This window comes from Neoarius graeffei, chromosome 16, assembly GCF_027579695.1.
Source record: "Neoarius graeffei isolate fNeoGra1 chromosome 16, fNeoGra1.pri, whole genome shotgun sequence".
In the NCBI taxonomy this organism is placed as follows: domain Eukaryota; kingdom Metazoa; phylum Chordata; class Actinopteri; order Siluriformes; family Ariidae; genus Neoarius; species Neoarius graeffei.
Genome location: NC_083584.1, coordinates 57,091,734 through 57,110,813, shown reverse-complemented (window position 1 = coordinate 57,110,813; position 19,080 = coordinate 57,091,734). Strand labels below are relative to the sequence as shown.

Here is a 19,080-nt window from a genome sequence, read left to right as displayed (position 1 = left end):
ATTCTCAGTTAATAACACTGCACAGCTCATCCATTTGATAGCAGTGGTGTTTCTGCTACGACTAATGGTGCGTTCAGTTGTACTCGTAAGTTGGAAGTTTGAAGTCGGAAAAGCATTGAAATCCAGCATCTACCAGCATAAACGTTGGGGTTTTCATTTCATTTCATTAACTGGCCATTTTTTTCGAATTCCATGTTGTCCCATTTTTTAAACTGGGAAGTGCTCAGTTCTGAGGTTATGTTGCTCGGAGCTCCAAGTTCCGACTTCCAATGTAAATGTAACGCACCATCTCGACCCCGGGGTCCTAAGGGGAGCTGGGGACTTTGCCTGTCGCGGTAACCATAGTGATCATAAACAACTGTCTAATGACCGAGCTGGTGATCTTTCTGCCACATTAAGCCAGAGAAGAGGGGGGGAAAAAATCATAGCGTTTGTTTCAAGAACCAAAAGATGTAAATATCCTATGCCTGTTGCCTGTTGCCTTTCCCAGATGTGACAAATACTTGTTTTGTAATGTTGAGTAGCTAGTCTGATAATAATAAGAAGAAATTTGGACTTACCTGAAGTAGGCTAAATGTAAAATAACAGCATTCTAGGCTGTAAGTGAATATCTTTTAATGTTGTTATTTTTAGGTATAATGTTATTTTAGTAAGCAGCAACTGTTAACTGAAATTATGAGATTCAAGATGTTAACATTGTCCTCCTGGCCTGCAGGCAATCCCTGGTGGGGTCAACAATGAAAAAACAATTACAGCATTTTTTCAAAAACCGAGCAATGTTGACCAAGTAGGCCTTTGTCTACCAATGTTCATTCAGTTAGAAAACTCACAATTTGAATGTATATTGAAGCTTCAGCACACACACACACACACACACACACACACACACACACATATATATAAAATGCATTTACACAAAATGGAATCATTTGCTGACAGCTCAGTCCCCCCCCAGTTCAAAAATCCTATCTGCGCCCCTGTTCCAGCTGGTGTAACATTCATCAGTAGTATTAGTGAATGCTAATAAAGTGGTCAAGCCAGTGCTATCGAGAGCAAGTAGCACAGGCTAACGACTGAGAAACTAAGACTTCTGTCTCCAGACTCTTCTTCCACGCATGCTCGCCACAGTATTTTTCACTCAGACTTAACTATTCATTTCCATCTGTAATTTACGTAGTTATTTTTAAAACCAACATCGACAACTACACACAACAGAGCGACCTGGTGCCCTGCCGCTAATCCCTTGCAAAATCCTTTGCCCTGTTGCTTTTTTGGTGTGCTTGAAATCCCAGCTCTAATAGTAACAGTTTGCTACTGACTTTTATCATGTTGAATGTTTTTATCAAATGGAAATCATAAGATAATACTGTATTGTATCATATCAAATATCCTGTCAGAATTTTGTGTATGGTTACATCCCTATAGTATCGTGTATATTATGTCCAGCGAAGAAACAGGATTTCAGGTGATTATCTGACTTGAACAAATCTGTAGAATGTGTTTATTGTTCTCACATTAGTGTGTCTGTTTGTGTTGCAGTTTCCCAAATCTCTAAGGGATGGAGTGGCTCATCGTCTCTCTGCTAATACTGGTTGTTTCTACCTCCGGACATCTCTGTCCCAAGCGTTGCATGTGCCAGAATCTGTCGCCATCGCTTGCTATTCTTTGTGCCAAAACAGGCCTGCTGTTTGTACCCATGGTTATCGATCGTCGGACAGTAGAACTTCGACTTACTGAGAATTTCATCACAGCACTAAGGAGGAAGGACTTTACCAACATGACAAGTCTCCTGCACCTGACGCTATCACGCAACACCATCAGCCAGATCATGCCTTACACCTTTGCAGACCTCAAACGGCTGCGGGCACTGCATCTGGACAGCAACCGCCTCAGTGTGGTCACTGATGACCACTTCCAGGGTCTAACCAACCTAAGGCACCTCATCTTAGCCAACAACCAGCTCCATAACATTTCTCCACATGCTTTTGATAACTTCCTAGGGACTCTCGAAGACCTGGATCTGTCTTACAATAATCTGGTGGACATTCCTTGGGAAACCATTGGGAGGCTCACCAATGTAAATACACTTAATATGGACCATAACCTAATAGAGCATGTCCCTTTAGGAGTCTTTTCCAACCTACACAAGCTAGCACGTCTGGATATGACATCCAATAAACTGAAAAAAATTCCTCCTGATCCTTTGTTTCTTAGGATCCCAGTTTATGCTAAGTCCAAGGGGTCTCCACTGACCTCGCTTGTTCTTAGTTTTGGAGGAAACCCACTCCATTGTAACTGTGAGCTTCTTTGGTTAAGACGGCTTACCAGAGAAGATGACCTGGAAACATGCGCCACACCTCCCGATCTTACCGCTAAATACTTTTGGACAATTCCTGAAGAAGAGTTCATTTGTGAGCCACCTGTTATTACAAGAAGGTCCTTCAAGACCTTTGCTATGGAGGGTCAGTCAGCCAGCTTAAAATGTAAAGCCAATGGTGATCCAGACCCAGACATCCACTGGATTTCTCCTGAAGGTCGTCTGATCTCTAACACTTCCCGCACTCTTACCTTTAGCAATGGCAGTCTGGAAATAAACATCACCTCCCTGAAAGATATGGGCGTATTCACTTGTATTGCCTCCAATGCTGCTGGTGAGTCTACAGGCACTGTGGAACTTGTTGTCACTCCACTTCCTCACCTGGCCAATAGCACTAATCGCATCCAGGAGCCTGATCCAGGACCATCTGATATCTTGACATCTGCCAAGTCCAGCTCTTCCTATAGCAATGATACAAGGACGCAAGAAAAGACAGCAGTCCTGGCTGAGCTCACTGCAAACTCTGCTCTCATTAGATGGCCTTCACAGCAGCATTTCCCCAGTATTCGGATGTTTCAGATACAGTACAACAGCTCAGTAGATGACACCTTGATCTACAGGTAAGTGTCAGTTCTTACTCAGGTGTCATTATTTGAATATACACTCATTTTTGAGACACACTGATGTGATTTTAATCATAATCCACCTCATATACCGGTAGATCATTTCAATTAAATTCAGTTCAATTTTATTTGTATAGCAGCTTTAACAGTGGACATTGTCACAAAGCAGCTTTATAGAAATGTATACATTTGGGATACCAATTTTAAATGTCGAAATTTATCTCAATGTCTGAATATTGTTCTGTTTAATCGTCTCTGGGTGAAACATTTCCTTCTATCCTAAAAGTCCTTTACTCCCCTATCCAGCATTGGCTAATGTTAGCAGACTAACGTTAGCTTGTTATGGATGTCTGCTGTGGACACTGACAGAACGTTCAAGACAAGATAATAAAATGATCCTTTATGATCAAATTTAATATGAAATGAAGAGGAAAAGACTGTTTCAGCGAACCAGGCATCATATCGGAAACCCACTCCAGTAAACAAGGATCCGTACTTTACCTTGTAACTTTAACAAATCGGTTTACGGTTATTAAGCACAAACGTCTTTTAGCACAAATCTAAAGTCTCTTAGCACAGCTCTAAGTTATTTAGCCCAAGATCCAAGAACACTTAATCTTGATTATGAATACTTACTGATCATGTTTAAAGATGTTTGATGGATTTTTTTTAGGAAAGTTGCCAAGATTCCGATTGAAAAAAACGAGAGATTGTATTTCCCCACGCCACCATCTTGAAACCACCATGTTTAATGTAGCCCATATGTTAGTCACAAATCCTCCCTCCAAATTATTTAACACAGCGCGTACTCTGACACAGTATACTTCTTGCACATGCGTTGACCATGGCTATAGATGCATTTCCATACTACGGTGGATATCATAGGCCAAGTTTACATTAGACCGTATCTGTCTCGTTTTCTTCGCGGATGCACTGTCCGTTTACATTAAACCGCCTGGAAACACCGGGAAACGGGAATCCGCCAGGGTCCACGTATTCAATCCAGATCGTGTCAGCTCCGGTGCTGTGTAAACATTGAGATACGCGGATACGCTGTGCTGAGCTCTAGCTGGCGTCGTCATTGGACAATGTCACTGTGACATCCACCTTCCTGATTCGCTGGCGTTGGTCATGTGACGCGACTGCTGAAAAACGGCGCGGACTTCCGCCTTGTATCACCTTTCATTAAAGAGTATAAAAGTATGAAAATACTGCAAATACTGATGCAAATACTGCCCATTGTGTAGTTATGATTGTCTTTAGGCTTGCCATCCTTCCACTTGCAAGTGGTAAGTGATATGCGCTGGGATCACACACACAGCGGCTCAGTCCCGAATCACAGCTTGTGCACTTCACTCGCGTGCTCTGTGAGCTGCGCAAGGCCGGAGTGCGCACCCTCCAGAGGGCACTCGCTGTTCAGGGCGGAGTGATTTGGAGCGCAGGATGCCTGCGGAGCCAAGCGTATCCGTGTATTGGTGTTGCTGTGTGCACGCAAGTCGTGTATTGGTGTTGCTGTGTGCACACTAATCGTTTTAAAAATGTTAATCTGATGATCCGTTGATACGGTCTAATGTAAACATGGGCATAGTGTATACATTCATTTCTGTTCACCGAGTGCTCAATTAAAAGAAAACAATAGGATTAGAGAAGTGAAAATTTTTGCCATCTATCCCATTGTTATTTCAACGACAGATTTAAAGAAATACTCAAAAACACAATAGACTTTATTATTATTCAAATCAAGTGCAAGCTGTTCTTGATCTAATCGACTTGTGCAAATTGTCTGTAATCTGTACACTGCAGGTTTTTTTGCACAATCTACAAATGAGTGTTTGTGGTTTATTGATTTGATAATTTAGTGGGGTTTTTTTAGCAGTTGATAGCATTGAACAAAAAAAGAAATATTGAAATCAAATATAAACATGCTGCAACAAAGTGAATTTCCCTGTAAACTAGCTACAGCTTCGTGACTTGTCTTGATGATCAAACAACCCTTACATCTTAGCTTAATCACTTCTTCTTCATCTTCTTGCTTCATGATTGCCGTATTATAAAGAATTGATTTATTAATTTTGGTTGTTCTGTCATTCCTGAATGTTTATATTGCACTTTTATTTAATTGCCATTCGTTCTAGGATACTTTAGTGGAAGTTTCGTTTGTTTACACATCGCAACTGTTGATTACTTTTTAGTCGGCAAAACACGTCGTCATGCAGGGCAAGAGACATAATCCCCTGGTTAATTAATTTGGCAAATGTGTAATTATTGACAGTCACTTGAATTTGTGACATGATCAGAAGTGACTGAAGTTATCTATGAAGGTGCCCATAATTCAAGGTTTGTTATGGCTTAACTACAAATATCCAAAGACACCAAAGAATTGGATTTTCAGTCCATGTTTCAGGGGTCAACAAGAGATCCTTAACATGCACAGCAACAGAAATTCTGGCTTCCAGTCCCTAAGCAATCATAATAAACCTCTGACTATATCAAGATGAGTTGTTTTTTTCCTTCGATTATTGTGACCTGAATCCAAAGTTGTGCTAAGAGACTTTAGAACTTGCACTAAAAGACTGGATTTGTGCTAAATAACCGGATACCTAACACATCTAACAAGCTAACATTAGCCTGCTATCATAACCATAGCTATCTGGATGGAGGGGTGATGGGTGTTTAGAATGAACGTAAGGTCATTTTTTCCCCAGAGTATCCACAATGTGTGGACAGTAATTCATTCTGAAAGTGTCCGGTTTGGTTTGCTATCGTCGTTTCTCATCAAGCGTTAAATTATCAATAGAGATTCTTTGTTGATGAGGAATCCTGTTGAACTGCATGGCTCTTCTTCCTGTTTTCTCTCACATCAGGCCACGTCCACATTCAATTCAGACATGCATTGCCTACTGGATTTATGCAAATTGTGTATTTTCAACTCCTTTCCCTTCCACACCATAACAGAGACAAAACGTTGACACTGAAAAGTAGTGACATTCAAAAGGACTTGCAGCATATATATATATATATATATATATATATATATATATATATATATATATATATATATATAAAACCTGCACTGAAAAATTGACAGCAGTTGGATGGATAAAGGATGACACAATGTTTGGATGTGATTTGAAGTATTATTTAGCTTAAAACAGAAGTTGAGAATTATATTTATTTTTTTGTTACAGGAGATGTACTAATTACTTCCAGTTCTCTGGGTAGAAAATTTGAATGATTGTGTGTAATATTTACTTTATCAGGTATCACCGGTTGTTTCGAAGGTCTTTGCGAGTTTCATTCCATGTTTTCTGCTCATGCTCAGGAACTTAGCTGTAAATAAACACCATTTTCTCTGTAGGATGATCCCATCTACAAATCAGGACTTTCTGGTGAGAGATCTGGCATCTGGTCGTGAGTATGACCTGTGTGTGCTGGCTGTATACGAGGATGGCATCACCTCACTGACTGCCACGCGGCAGGTGGGCTGCGTCTCGTTCATCACACATGCTGAGTACACACAGTGCCGTGTGTTGCGCAGTCACTTTCTGGGTGGCACCATAATCATCATCATTGGTGGCATCATTGTGGCATCTGTGCTGGTCTTCATCATCATCCTTATGATTCGCTACAAAGTGTACAGCCAGCAGGGACCCAAGGCTGGCATAGGACTCACCAAGATCAAGGTCCGTTCACAAAGCAATGGAGGAGGAGGAGCAGGAGCAGGAGGAGGACAGGTTCCTGGGCAAATGCCATGCTCAGGTTCCAAAGTCATGGAGGGGCAGGAGGACCAAGGACCAGGGTTTGGGGGAGGTCCAAGAGTGACAAATTCCTCTCTCAAAGACTGCATTACTATGGCTTTAGTGATGGACTGTGAGAAGGGAATGCAGAACTTGGAGGCAAGCAGTGAGGGGACTGTTTTACCCTTACAAAAACGCCTATCCAGAACTTGCCTAGAGCCAAAAGGTCAACCTTCACTGTCCACCATCGATGGGACCACAACTATGGAAGGCAGTAAGTTAAAGATAATGAAATTGTGGAGCTTAATTTTGCTTCTAAACCTTAAAACGCTGTTCTGAGAAAAGTGGCTCCAACAGATACTGTAATTGTAGTTTCTGGATGAATTGACAATGAACGAGAATAACATTAGAGGTCAGTGCATTCCACTTAATCAGTATCTCATGGTGCAGAAGAGAGAGCATACAGCATGCTTCTCTGTCAAAATCTGAGAGGAGGTGTATTTAAGGTAGTGATTAACCATGTGAAGCAAATGAATGGTGTTAAGTGTATTGTTATAAAAGTGCCATTGTGTATCAGAACATGTAGCTTAATAATAATAATAATAATAATAATAATAATAATAGTTTTCTCGATTAAAGATGGATTGAATTGGAGTATAAATTTTTTATTATAATGCTAACTGGTGAAGGCTTGAGTTTTCAAGTTTTCCCTCAGTCCATCTGTCTGTCTTGTTCAAGCCGAGATTCTCATTCGTCTGATATCTTGAGAATGAAGGGTTGAACATTTGTAGGATTTCATCACTGCAAGCAGCAGATGAACTAATTAAATTTTGGAATCAGTCTAAACACGGTCAAGGTCACAGCAAGGTGAAATGTCTGAAATGTTTTACTTCAGTATCTTCTTTCCTGTTTGAATTCCATTTGAAGTGTGTTTCTGCCATAAAAATTCGTAGCAAGAAAGGCTCGACTTGGTGTTGGTGTCCATGTCCTTTTGGTCATTTGTTTTTCATTTTCAAAAGAATTGCAAGAAAAAAACAAAATTAAAAAACAACGATCTTTTATTTTGCTTGTAATTGGAGTTTGATTATAGCAATTACAAAATAAAACTCATCGCACCAAGAATCAAATAAGTAAACAATGATTTAGGTGAAAAAAACAACAACATTTCTTAACATTTCTTGATAACATTTCTTAGTTATAGAGTTCTGCTGTGGAATTTGGATTCTTTAAAACAAGCAGATCACTGGGGCGGCATGGTGATGTAGTGGTTAGCACTGTCACCTCACAGCAAGAAGGTTTTGGGTTCGAGCCCAGCAGCCGACGGGGGCCTTTCTGTGCGGAGTTTGCATATTCTCCCTGTGTCTGCATGGGTTTCCTCCGGGTGCTCCAGTTTCCCCCACAGTCCAAAGACATGCAGGTTAGGCTAATTGGTGGCTTTAAATTAACCGTAGGTGTGAACGTGAGTGTGAATGGTTGTTTCTCTGTGTGTCAGCCCTGTGATGACCTGGTGATTTGTCCAGAGTGTACCCTGTCTTTTATCCATAGTCAGCTGGGATAGGCTCCAGCTTGCCTGTGACCTTGTACAGGATAAGTGGTTACAGATAATGGATGGATGGAAGCAGATCACTGGATGGACTCTGAGGTGGCCATCATTATCGAATATTTGTAAAATTTCAACTGGCGTACACTCGCCTACTGCCAAGCTCACATCAAGTGCACTCATGTACATGTTGGATGAGCTTTCTTCATTGAGCTTGTTGATCCAGTATATTGGGAAGCGCGTCTCTTGGTAGATTCGTATCTTCTTCCATCTGCTCTATATATGTTATTTCTGGGTGACCCTTGCTTCAGTTACCATGCCTTAGTTTCCAAAACAAAAGCTATGATGCAACTTCGTTCTTACTCCTGTGAATATGGCCGCAAAATCTTAGTCTGCATTCTCGAAGGGTTGCTGTGATTTATGGTACAACTCTATAGCGTTCCTTATTTGTTCGGTGGAAAGATAATGACCTACTGTCGCTGTATGCAAGGCATCAGAGTTGCAGAAGGATGAGTGGGAAGCTCTCTGTGAGTCATGTGTCTGACGTTCCATCAATCCAGACTCTGTCAGGTTTAGAAAATGACCTGGTAACCTGCATAACGATGGTCTCTGTCGGCTGTGATGTTTTTTTTTTCTTATCTAATATTTGGACTTGCCTTTATCTCATGCCTATTCCTTCTGAAATAATCAATGACCTTTACACACAGATGGACCACTGATAGCCCTGCTGTGTGTCTGGAATGTGAAATTGGTGTCCTGTGTGTTCTGCCTTGTATGGCATCGGATTTAGATTGCCACAGACCGTGGAGGCTTCTCACCCTTGTGAGACATGAAGTTGGTGTGAAACCTCCATTAAGTCTTTGTCACCAGTGAACTCCGGTAATCTGTTTGTTCTTTAAAAGTGTCTCAGTGTTCGGCCTCAAAACGCTTTATGTAATGCAGTAGTGTGTCTGCTGCTGCCCCTAGTGGCTTTACTGTGGTATTACATTCTACCCAAGAACAGAGGCCGATGGACACTTAGATTTCTGTAATTGATTAAATTTTTAAAAAAGTCAATGTAAAAATTCACATCACTCATTTTTCATAATGGACATTGATTATTCACATTAATCTCATTAATTATAAGTAATTAATAACACATGGCCTATATCTACTCTGGGGTGGTGCACGTCACACTTTTAACTGTTTATACTGACATGTAATGTTATTTAACATCCACAAGACAAGCTATCATTACTTCCTGTTATCACTTGTGCTATAGCGTGTACAGTAAACAGTCCTCGATCCTCAGCCTCGGATTTCTCTCTCAAAGTTAAGATCAAAGGGAAAAAAAAAACACAGCTTGTCATGGCTGAGAAACCAGAAAGTGTGAACTCCTCTCTCCTGGAGATTCTCCTCTGTTGGGAAAATTACTGACATTTTCCAGAAACTCCCTGACAGATGAGACTCCTTCAGGAAATGTTCTAGAAATGTCTCCAACAGAAAGCGTCACCACCTCAACGGTTCTCACACCACCTGCGACACCGGCATGGATTATTTCAGTAAAACCACACAGTCAGTCATGTTTTATCCTGACAGAACACACACGCCTCTTATTATTTATAAAACTGAACTCAATTTCAGTGTGTTTTAAAGCACAAATGTAATGACGTGCTTGGCATGGTCTTTACAGACTTCAGGGAAAGTGGGTGCTTTAAATATCTTTTGAAATGAGAATGTAATCTCATTCCAGTAAATAATATCTTAATGTACTTGTACTGTAAGCGCTCTGTCCAGGCTGCGGGGTGGTGAGGTGAGAAAGTTGTATCTCATATTAGTGATTTATAAACCTCCGTACAGCTCGGAATGAAGACACGATGCTAATTTGAATCTGTCTGATTATTCCAGGACAGCGTAATGTAATCTGCAGGATATCCAGTTTTGTCCTTCTCTGTATTCAATACGAGTTCATTATTATAGCCGCCATTCTTCTGCTCTAATGGTGGATTTGTTCTGTGCTTTCTGCTTTGCTTTTCAATAATTCAGTTTGGCTTTTATGGATTTATTTTCCCTGAATAGATTATAGTTGAAAAATCAAATTCCAGAGTTCTTCCTGTGGATGCTTGGCATTACACACGTTTTACACTCTTCTGAAAAATACACTGCTTGAGAGATATATGTTGACTTTAAAATGGTGGGTTTTTTCTTTCTTTCCTTTCCTCTGCTCATGCTGCAAACCTCCTTTGCCTTCCCTTTCCAGACACAGCAGGCCAGCAGGTCAGTGAGGAGAAAATGGTTTTGCCGGACTGGGGCAATTTAAAGATTTGATGACCTCCACTGCTGTCCAACAAGAGACAGCCAGCAACCCTGAAAAGTAACGGCATCTGTCTGATTTTCTTCAGTCATTATGAGGAGCTTTATGGGGTGTAGACAAACAACCCTTTAAATAAAAAAAATGCACATGTTGCTCTGATCTTTCAAAATAGTGTGATGAATGTATTTCAGTAATATTCATATTTTTTATTTTATAGATTGTTAAAAACAAACAGCTGGAGTTGCTTATTATTATTATTATTATTATTATTATTATTATTATATGTTCATTCCATGCCAAATCAACCAAATTCCAGAATCTCCCAGAACCATATTCCGAAAGACACTGGAGTCTAAAATGCAATATATTTCCTTGAAGGATTTTTGAACAGATCAGGATTTTGGCATAAATAACCAACATATCAAGTTCTTCAAAATTAAACCATTAAAATGTTCAATATTTTCTACCCACATTAAGTTCAAGCGGGGCGGCATGGTGGTGTAGTGGTTAGCGCTGTCGCCTCACAGCAAGAAGGTCCAGGTTCGAGCCCCGTGGCCGGCGAGGGCCTTTCTGTGCGGAGTTTGCATGTTCTCCCCGTGTCCGCGTGGGTTTCCTCCGGGTGCTCCGGTTTCCCCCACAGTCCAAAGACATGCAGGTTAGGTTAACTGGTGACTCTAAATTGACCGTAGGTGTGAATGTGAGTGTGAATGGTTGTCTGTGTCTATGTGTCAGCCCTGTGATGACCTGGCGACTTGTCCAGGGTGTACCCCGCCTTTCGCCCGTAGTCAGCTGGGATAGGCTCCAGCTTGCCTGCGACCCTGTAGAACAGGATAAAGCGGCTACAGATAATGAGGTGAGATGAGATTAAGTTCAAGCTCCCTGAATATCAGCCCCAAATCACTTCTTTTCCAGTTTGGAGGGGCTGGAGTTCAATAACGAATGGTTGTCAGTTTGCCCAATAGAGGGTTTGCACCGTCACATGACCCCATAGCAATAGTAACTATGCCGCCATGACAGGGGGCATGCTTGTAGTGCTTCATTCAGCTGAGTTAGTTGTTATTGATCGGTATGGGAAGGTTTTGCTGTGTTTTTTGACATACAAATAGTTTTGAACAAAACAAAGACATCAGATTATTTAATTTCCCCAAAGTAATTCATTATCAGGGGAAAAAAAACGAGAGAAATTTCTAAATGTAGAAGGGAAAAATGAGGGGAAAACATTCAGCAGGACTTGGTGTTGAAAGGAGAGGTCAAAAATCCGAGGGTATGCTCACTTCATTTCCATGAAGGCAAGAATTAAAAAAAAAATATATATATATATATATATATATATATATATATATATATATATATATATATATATATATATATATATGAGTGATTCCACGCTTATGGGTACTGAAATGGGGACATGAACTTATTCACCTAAAACCATTTCTTTTTTTACCATCAGGTCACAAAACATGTAATCTTTAATGAATGATATGTTAAAAGATAACTTTAATTTTCTGAGATGTAATAAAAACATTTATATGCCAAAGTCAAGCCTATGAGTTCCAAAATGATGTCTGTTACATTACTTCTGTTACGATTGTCCATCTCGCGTCTGTTACAAATTAATTACAATCTAGCTCTATACCATGTTAATCTTATTGAAAGAATGTGCATGTTTATTCTACTACACATGCTTATTAATTATATTTGCTAAAACATCACCTTCCTATGTTTCAAAAAGTAATTCTACATTGTTAAAATTGAGAATATATATGTCCACAACACTTCTGTTACGTTCTGACTTTGGCATATAAATATGTTTTTATTACATCTCAGAAAATTAAAGTTATCTTTTAACATATCATTCATTAAAGATTACATGTTTTGTGACCTGATGGTAAAAAAAGAAATGGTTTTAGGTGAATTTTTAAAAATAAGTTCATGTCCCCATTTCAGTACCCATAAACGTGGAATCACTCATATATATTATATTATATTATATTATCTCATCTCATCTCATTATCTCTAGCCGCTTTATCCTTCTACAGGGTCGCAGGCAAGCTGGAGCCTATCCCAGCTGACTACGGGCGAAAGGCGGGGTACACCCTGGACAAGTCGCCAGGTCATCACAGGGCTGACACATAGACACAGACAACCATTCACACTCACATTCACACCTACGGTCAATTTAGAGTCACCAGTTAACCTAACCTGCATGTCTTTGGACTGTGGGGGAAACCGGAGCACCCGGAGGAAACCCACGCGGACACGGGGAGAACATGCAAACTCCGCACAGAAAGGCCCTTGTTGGCCACGGGGCTCGAACCCGGACCTTCTTGCTGTGAGGCGACAGCGCTAACCACTACACCACCGTGCCGCCCCATATTATATTATATTATATTATATTATATTATATTATATTATATTATATTATATTATATTATATTATATTATATTATATTATATTATATTATATTTCATGACTGCAGCAAGGTGCTCATCCTTATACAGTGAAGTGAACATGAGCCTCAACACAGCAGCTGTGCACAACCTTACCTTCATCGAGACTTAAAAAGTGCATTTACATTCGGGGATCCTCCGGAGTGTGTTGTGCATGCGCTTGGGACCCAGTCATAATGGAAAACACCTAATGCTGATTTGAGTGTGGTCAGCGCATGCATATAAGGACACAGAGGCTTTGGGAAGTATTATCGTTATCACTGTCACATTTATTTCTAGCTGTGTTTATGACTCTGCTTTTGGTTTCATTTGTGTTTTGTTTTTGTAAATATCATGCCTGCTAATAAACACTCTTCCTGCACCTAGACCCATCTACTGCCACATACCTGACAGAATACGTCACAAAGCCTCTGTGAAAACAGTATGTTGATTGTGCTCAAATCAGCATCAGGTGTTTCCCATAATGGCTGGGTCCCAAAATGCACTTTTAAAGTCTCGGTGAAGTTGAGGCTTTGCAGAGCTATCATGTTCACTTCACTGTATAAGAATGAGCACCTCGCTGCAGTTGTGAATTTTTTTTTTTTTATTCTTACCTTCGTGGAAATGAAGTGAGAATACTATTGGGGTTTTTGACCTCTCCTTTCAACATCAAGTCCCGCTGAATGTTTTTCCCTTCTACGTTAAGAATTTTCTCTATTTTTCTCCCTGATGATGAATTATTTTTGGTAAATTAAAAAAATCTGATGTCTTTGTTTCGTTCAAAATGATTTGCACACCCAAAAACACAGCAAAACCTTCCCATACCAACCAACAACAACTAACTCTGCTGAATGAAGCACTACAAGCGTGCCTCCTGTTATGGTGCCCTAGTTACCATTGCTATGGGGTCACGTGATTGTGCAAAGCCTCTACTGGCTGTGAGCAAAGCCACCAGGTCGGACTTTTAGCAGAAAGAATGTTGGAGGTTTGCAGTTCATTTAATTCTTGGGCTTCCAATCATGGGTGTGTTTCAGGGTGGACCCAAGCTCCTTCCTACCCTGCTTGGGTTCTGGAATATGAAGATTTACATGTAAGAATAATATTTTGCTGTATTTTGTGATCTCTATATGTTAGCCTAGAATGAAAGAAAGAAGCTTCTGGGTTTATGATTTAATTCAAGATTTATCTCTGACCCTGGTGTCAGATTGCCTCAAACCCCCTCAGGAATAGGGCTCTAACTCTGACACTATTCAAAAAAGCTCAAAGCTCAGATTTTTTGATTTGGTGGGTAAAGGAACGTCTGTTGGAACAATCAAGAAACTCTGAGACCAAAGGGCATGGGCCATCGGTTGATTGATTTGTCATGGAATAATAATCATCATCATCATCATCTTCTCGTCTGATTCTTTGTCCTCTTTTTCCTTCTTTTCATCCACAGCTCTCTTGGTGACCTGAAATCAGGGGAAATGTAATGATTTAATGAAGGACTCATTTATTTAAAAAAAAAGTGCCATTCTTCGATCTCCAGGACTCTCCAAGAAATTGCTCCATGTGATATTTCGGGACTTTAAGGATTCGCTTTTGCAAGAACAAAGAAAACTGAGTACATGGTTGTTGTCTGTCTCTGGCTTGTGGACTCTACTGCCTTTCACCTCACTGTGGCCAGGACAGTCTTATTTTACTCCCAGTTACAGGATCCATCGTGACCTGAATGTTCTGTTTAACAGAAGGTGAGTAGAGTCTCACTCGTTTTGTTCGTACATCTTTTCCCATTAAGGCTGCATCCAAACACATCGAGAGATGAGTGAATGTGTCGTTTTGGTTTTTTTCCCTTGCCATTTACATGCAAATGTTATTTCCACTGATTTTTTATTTTTTTTTAATGTTGGAGCTCATATGAGAATATTAGATCTCAGTAGAAATGCTGTGGCTGTGTTATTGTTATTCCTCGATAACCAACATCATTAACATTAAATTCTGCTTTAATATCACTCTGGGTTAAGGTTTTGTGTTTTCCGGGTGTGTGTTAGTTCACGAAGAGCACAAGGAATCATTCAGACTGAGATCTGAACTACTTATTCCCTCTCACCTGTGCAGCATTTTGGTCAGTTCAGCTGTTTTAAATAAGCTCGAGAAATAAATCCCATTGAATTGAGAGTGGCTTTAGCTCCAAGGTGGTTGAACTTGAGCAGTTTTCACACTTCAGTGTTTTCTAGACTGGAAATCTGTTTGCCTTGAGACTTCAGTATCTTTGGTGAAAGTGTTCCAGAGAACTGATCCCTGGTCTACTTGAAGACAGGATTTGTTATGGATCCCTAACCCTAGCGTGGTCCGAATCTGATGTAGAAGCCATCCACCCTCATTACTGTATACTGAGTAACATAATCAGGTTACTTATTATGCGACTTCCTGTTTCAAGTTTCATAATGGTAGAGAAAAGCTTGCCCTGGCCAGTGAAAGAGACAAAATGCCTTATTATTCCATAAAACCAGACTTTCATCTGACGGAGCACTGTAATTCGCTCACCTTTGGAGTGTAAGTGCTTACACTGAGAGCATGGAGAGCACCTTGTCTCAACGTCTTATTTGAGAACTACTCCTTGTTTGCAGGTCTTCCTGCACAGTGGGGTGCCATGCATTGCAAAGCACTGCTGTTCTCCACTTCAGTTTGGTAGCAAAGGTAAATCAATTTTTTAAAAAAACCCAGGAAATCTGGTGAATCGAGTGCCAACCGTTTAGCACAAACGTAACGTGATGTATGGAATTGTGCACTCGAGCCACAGTTCCCTTTTAAAAAAAGAAGTATACTTCAGGTTCATTTTACAAAGTATACTTCAGTAAAGTTAAAGTATATTTCCTTAAAGGAGATATGCAGAACCTTTATTTTTAAATACATTTCTGAGTGGATAGTATCTCCATCCTTGACTCTTGTATGCTGCATAATTGGGAATAAAAATATATATATATTTTGAGAGTTAAAATCGACTGCAAAGTTGGCATTCGAGCTGCCCCGCTGAGCCAGCCAGCCCTGAGTACATGACGTCACAGCAGGAACTGGTGCTATGGACCAAAGCCAGACTCAGCAGGCAAGAGTGGTTGCAATGGCCTCTTCATTCATATTTATTGGAGATTCTTCGGATTCCTCAGATAGTAATACATCTGACTGTCATAGTCCTGAAATTGGAGTGTGTGTACATGCTACTGCTATACACATAGAATTGTATCAGTTCGAACCATCGGAAAGTGAATCCGCTAGTAACATGTCGGCCACGGAGGTCCCCACCTTATGAAATAAAGCCAGAGAATAAAGCCGTCTAGAGAATTGGATGGAATTGAACTGACAGTCTCATGTGACTCTCATTAAAACAGGATAGGTGTTATAACTTACGCAACATACATGTACATGCATGCATTTTCACTGATAACCAAGGGATTGACCCAAGGTTAAAGTCACCGCATATAATTATGTTATCGAATTTACTGCAAACAGAGTTCAAAAAGTTATCAAATAAAATAGCCCAGCTTACATCTGAGTCTGGTGGACGGTAACAGGAACAGAAAAGTAATTTCTGATCTGTTACTACGGTTACAGATCAGAAATTACTTTTCTGTTCCTGTTACCGTCCACCAGACTCAGATGTAAGCTGGGCTATTTTATTTGATAACTTTTTGAACTCTGTTTGCAGTAAATTCGATAACATAATTATATGCGGTGACTTTAACCTTGGGTCAATCCCTTGGGAGGCTCCTGATTGTGCTACTGGTAAAAACGAGTTATTGTTTGTAGATGCGCTAAATGATTATGCCTTGATTCAGCTGAACCGCAGTCCTATGTGCGGCAAAAGTATTTTCAACCTAGTTATCACGAGCGCTCCTGAACACATCATTGTGAGTGATGTATTGTCTGTAGAACAATCGGGGCTCTTCACAGATCATTGCACAGCTCTTTGCATGCAATACTTTTTTAAAGGTGCCTGCTAAAGTTCATAGATCTGTTTTTGACTACGATAAGACCGATTTTGAATAGCCTGGGCCCGCCCATCCTAAGCGTGACGCAACACGAGGGCCTGTTGCGAGCTTAGTCTGGCCAGGCAAGCTATCTACAGCTCTTCCAAGCTCCCAAAAAATCGGGAACCAATCAACTTTGAGCATCTCCAATGGCCCTGGGTAGAGGCGTGTTCAAGGCACTGACGTAGTAGAACTGCGACCAGAAGCCATAGATTGTTTACAGAATCTATGCCGGAAGCGCTTCATTCACGCTTCCGCATCTATTACGCATAGATGCTGTATTGAAAGCATTCAACGGGAAGTTCTCATTGAAAACAGAGCAAAGAGCAGCCCTGGAGGTATTTATTGAAAGGAAGGACGTTTTCGCCTTGCTCCCGACTGGCTTCGGTAAGAGTTTAATCTACCAGTTAGCCCCGTCGTGTTGCATACGTCAGAGGAAAGAGTGATGTGATTGGTTTAAGCTTCGTCACAGCCTTTTCTGGCTTCGACCAGTAGCAAACTGAGGCATTTCAGGGAGGCGGGTCAACCACGGGCTCTGGGAAATGGTTGGGCTTAATATATTGGCCAGACCAATAGCTCGGAGAGCTTTGAAGTCGCGTTAGCCAGGCTAGATTTTGAAGGTCTTCGCACAGCATTGTTAGTAATTAATCTTTCTTCATATATAAACAATGATGATATAAATTCTGACTGGAAGCAGTGGAAAGACGCTTTCCTTGCTGCTGTGTCTGATTTTATTCCATCTAAGACGCTTAAGGGTCGTAATCCTGTGCTATGGATCAATGGAACTATTAGGAATTTGATCAGAAAGAAGAATTCTGTTAGGCAAAAGTTGAAGAAGTCACCTACAAATTACCTCAAGGAGAGGTTCAGGGTACTATGATCTGAGATAAAGCGCATGCTCCGAGAGCGCAGCGAACAGTTTTTTGCCTCTTTCGAGTCAAACAGTATTGCTAATCCTAAGCGTCTTTGGTCTGTCTTGAAGCACAGCTCCAAATCTCACACGCTCCCGAATTTTGTTTCTGCACCAGCTGGGTCAAATACAATCAATGACCTCGGTCTACAACAGTCATCCAGACCAACAGCTGAGGACCCGCGAGGAATTGCTAACTTGTTTAATTCGTATTTCGCATCTGTCTTTACTCATGAGGACCAGTCAGATAACTATCCAGTTCCACCAGGACCTTCCATTATGTCTGAGTTAAGTCTTACAACCAGCGAAGTGCAGTTAATATTAAAGAGTCTCGATGTCACCAAAGCTACAGGGCCAGACAGCATTCCAGCCAGGATGCTTAGGGAAACAGCCACTGAGATTGTGCCATCTCTCTGTAAGCTGTTTAATAAGTCTCTGGGATCTGGAACCATTCCACAGGAATGGAAGGAGGCTAACGTGGTTCCAGTGTTCAAGAGAGGAGAGGCTGAGCAGGTTGAAAACTATCGCCCAATATCCTTGCTGTCGTTGGTTTCTAAAGTGTTGGAGACATGTGTGCTTAACAGCTTTAAGGACCATCTGCACGAGGTCATCAAGTCATGCCAACATGGGTTTATAAAGGGTAAATCTTGCACTTCTAACCTTTTAGAAGTGCTTGACCACATTGGCTCAATGCTGGATAACGGGAGGCAGATTGATGTTGTATATATGGATATGTCGAAGGCGTTCGATAAGGTCTGTCATCGCCGTCTACTGCTCAAGGTACGCCAGTTCGGGTTTGGTGGAAGTCTTTTTCAGTGGTTTCAATCTTACCTGTCCAACCGTTGTCAGCATGTTACTGTGCTTGGTGCCACGTCAGATCCTCTTCAAGTCTCTTCCAGAGTGCCTCGGGGTTCTATCCTAGGCCCGGCTCTGTTCCTGATTTACGTAAATGATCTTCCAGATGCAGTTACAACAAGCCATGTAGCCATGTTTGCCGACGACACGAAGCTTTACCGGGAAATCAAAGGTCTTGCAGATGTCGATGCTCTCCAATTAGATCTGGATCGCCTAGGCGCATGGTCGAACGAATCTGGCCTCATGTTCAATGAGAGCAAGTACAAGCATCAAACTATCACCAGGAAGATCAAGCCCATTAAGTCATCGTATTATGTTAAGAACAATCCTTTAGAGACAGTGACCACCAAGAGGGATCTGGGGGT

General features: G+C 40.9%; 1 protein-coding gene across 1 annotated transcript; it reads left to right on the top strand.

The window, feature by feature from the left end:
- The first annotated feature begins 1,558 nt into the window (after positions 1-1,558).
- zgc:172282 (leucine-rich repeat and fibronectin type III domain-containing protein 1-like protein) lies at positions 1,559-14,429 on the top strand. The gene is made up of 4 exons (XM_060942168.1): positions 1,559-2,937; positions 6,299-6,951; positions 10,457-10,570; positions 14,382-14,429. Exons 1-3 carry the CDS (start codon positions 1,559-1,561, stop codon positions 10,522-10,524), a joined length of 2,100 nt encoding a protein of 699 aa, XP_060798151.1. The 3' UTR covers positions 10,525-10,570; positions 14,382-14,429.
- The last annotated feature ends 4,651 nt before the right edge of the window (positions 14,430-19,080 follow it).

What these genes read in the sequence shown, in the direction of transcription:
- zgc:172282 (XM_060942168.1), top strand. Translation starts at nt 1,559, where the DNA reads ATGGAGTGGCTCATCGTCTCTCTGCTAATACTGGTTGTTTCTACCTCC. An exon ending in GATGACACCTTGATCTACAG is followed by an intron (nt 2,938 to 6,298) that starts GTAAGTGTCAGT and finishes TTTTCTCTGTAG; the next exon opens with GATGATCCCATCTACAAATC. An exon ending in GACCACAACTATGGAAGGCA is followed by an intron (nt 6,952 to 10,456) that starts GTAAGTTAAAGA and finishes TTCCCTTTCCAG; the next exon opens with ACACAGCAGGCCAGCAGGTC.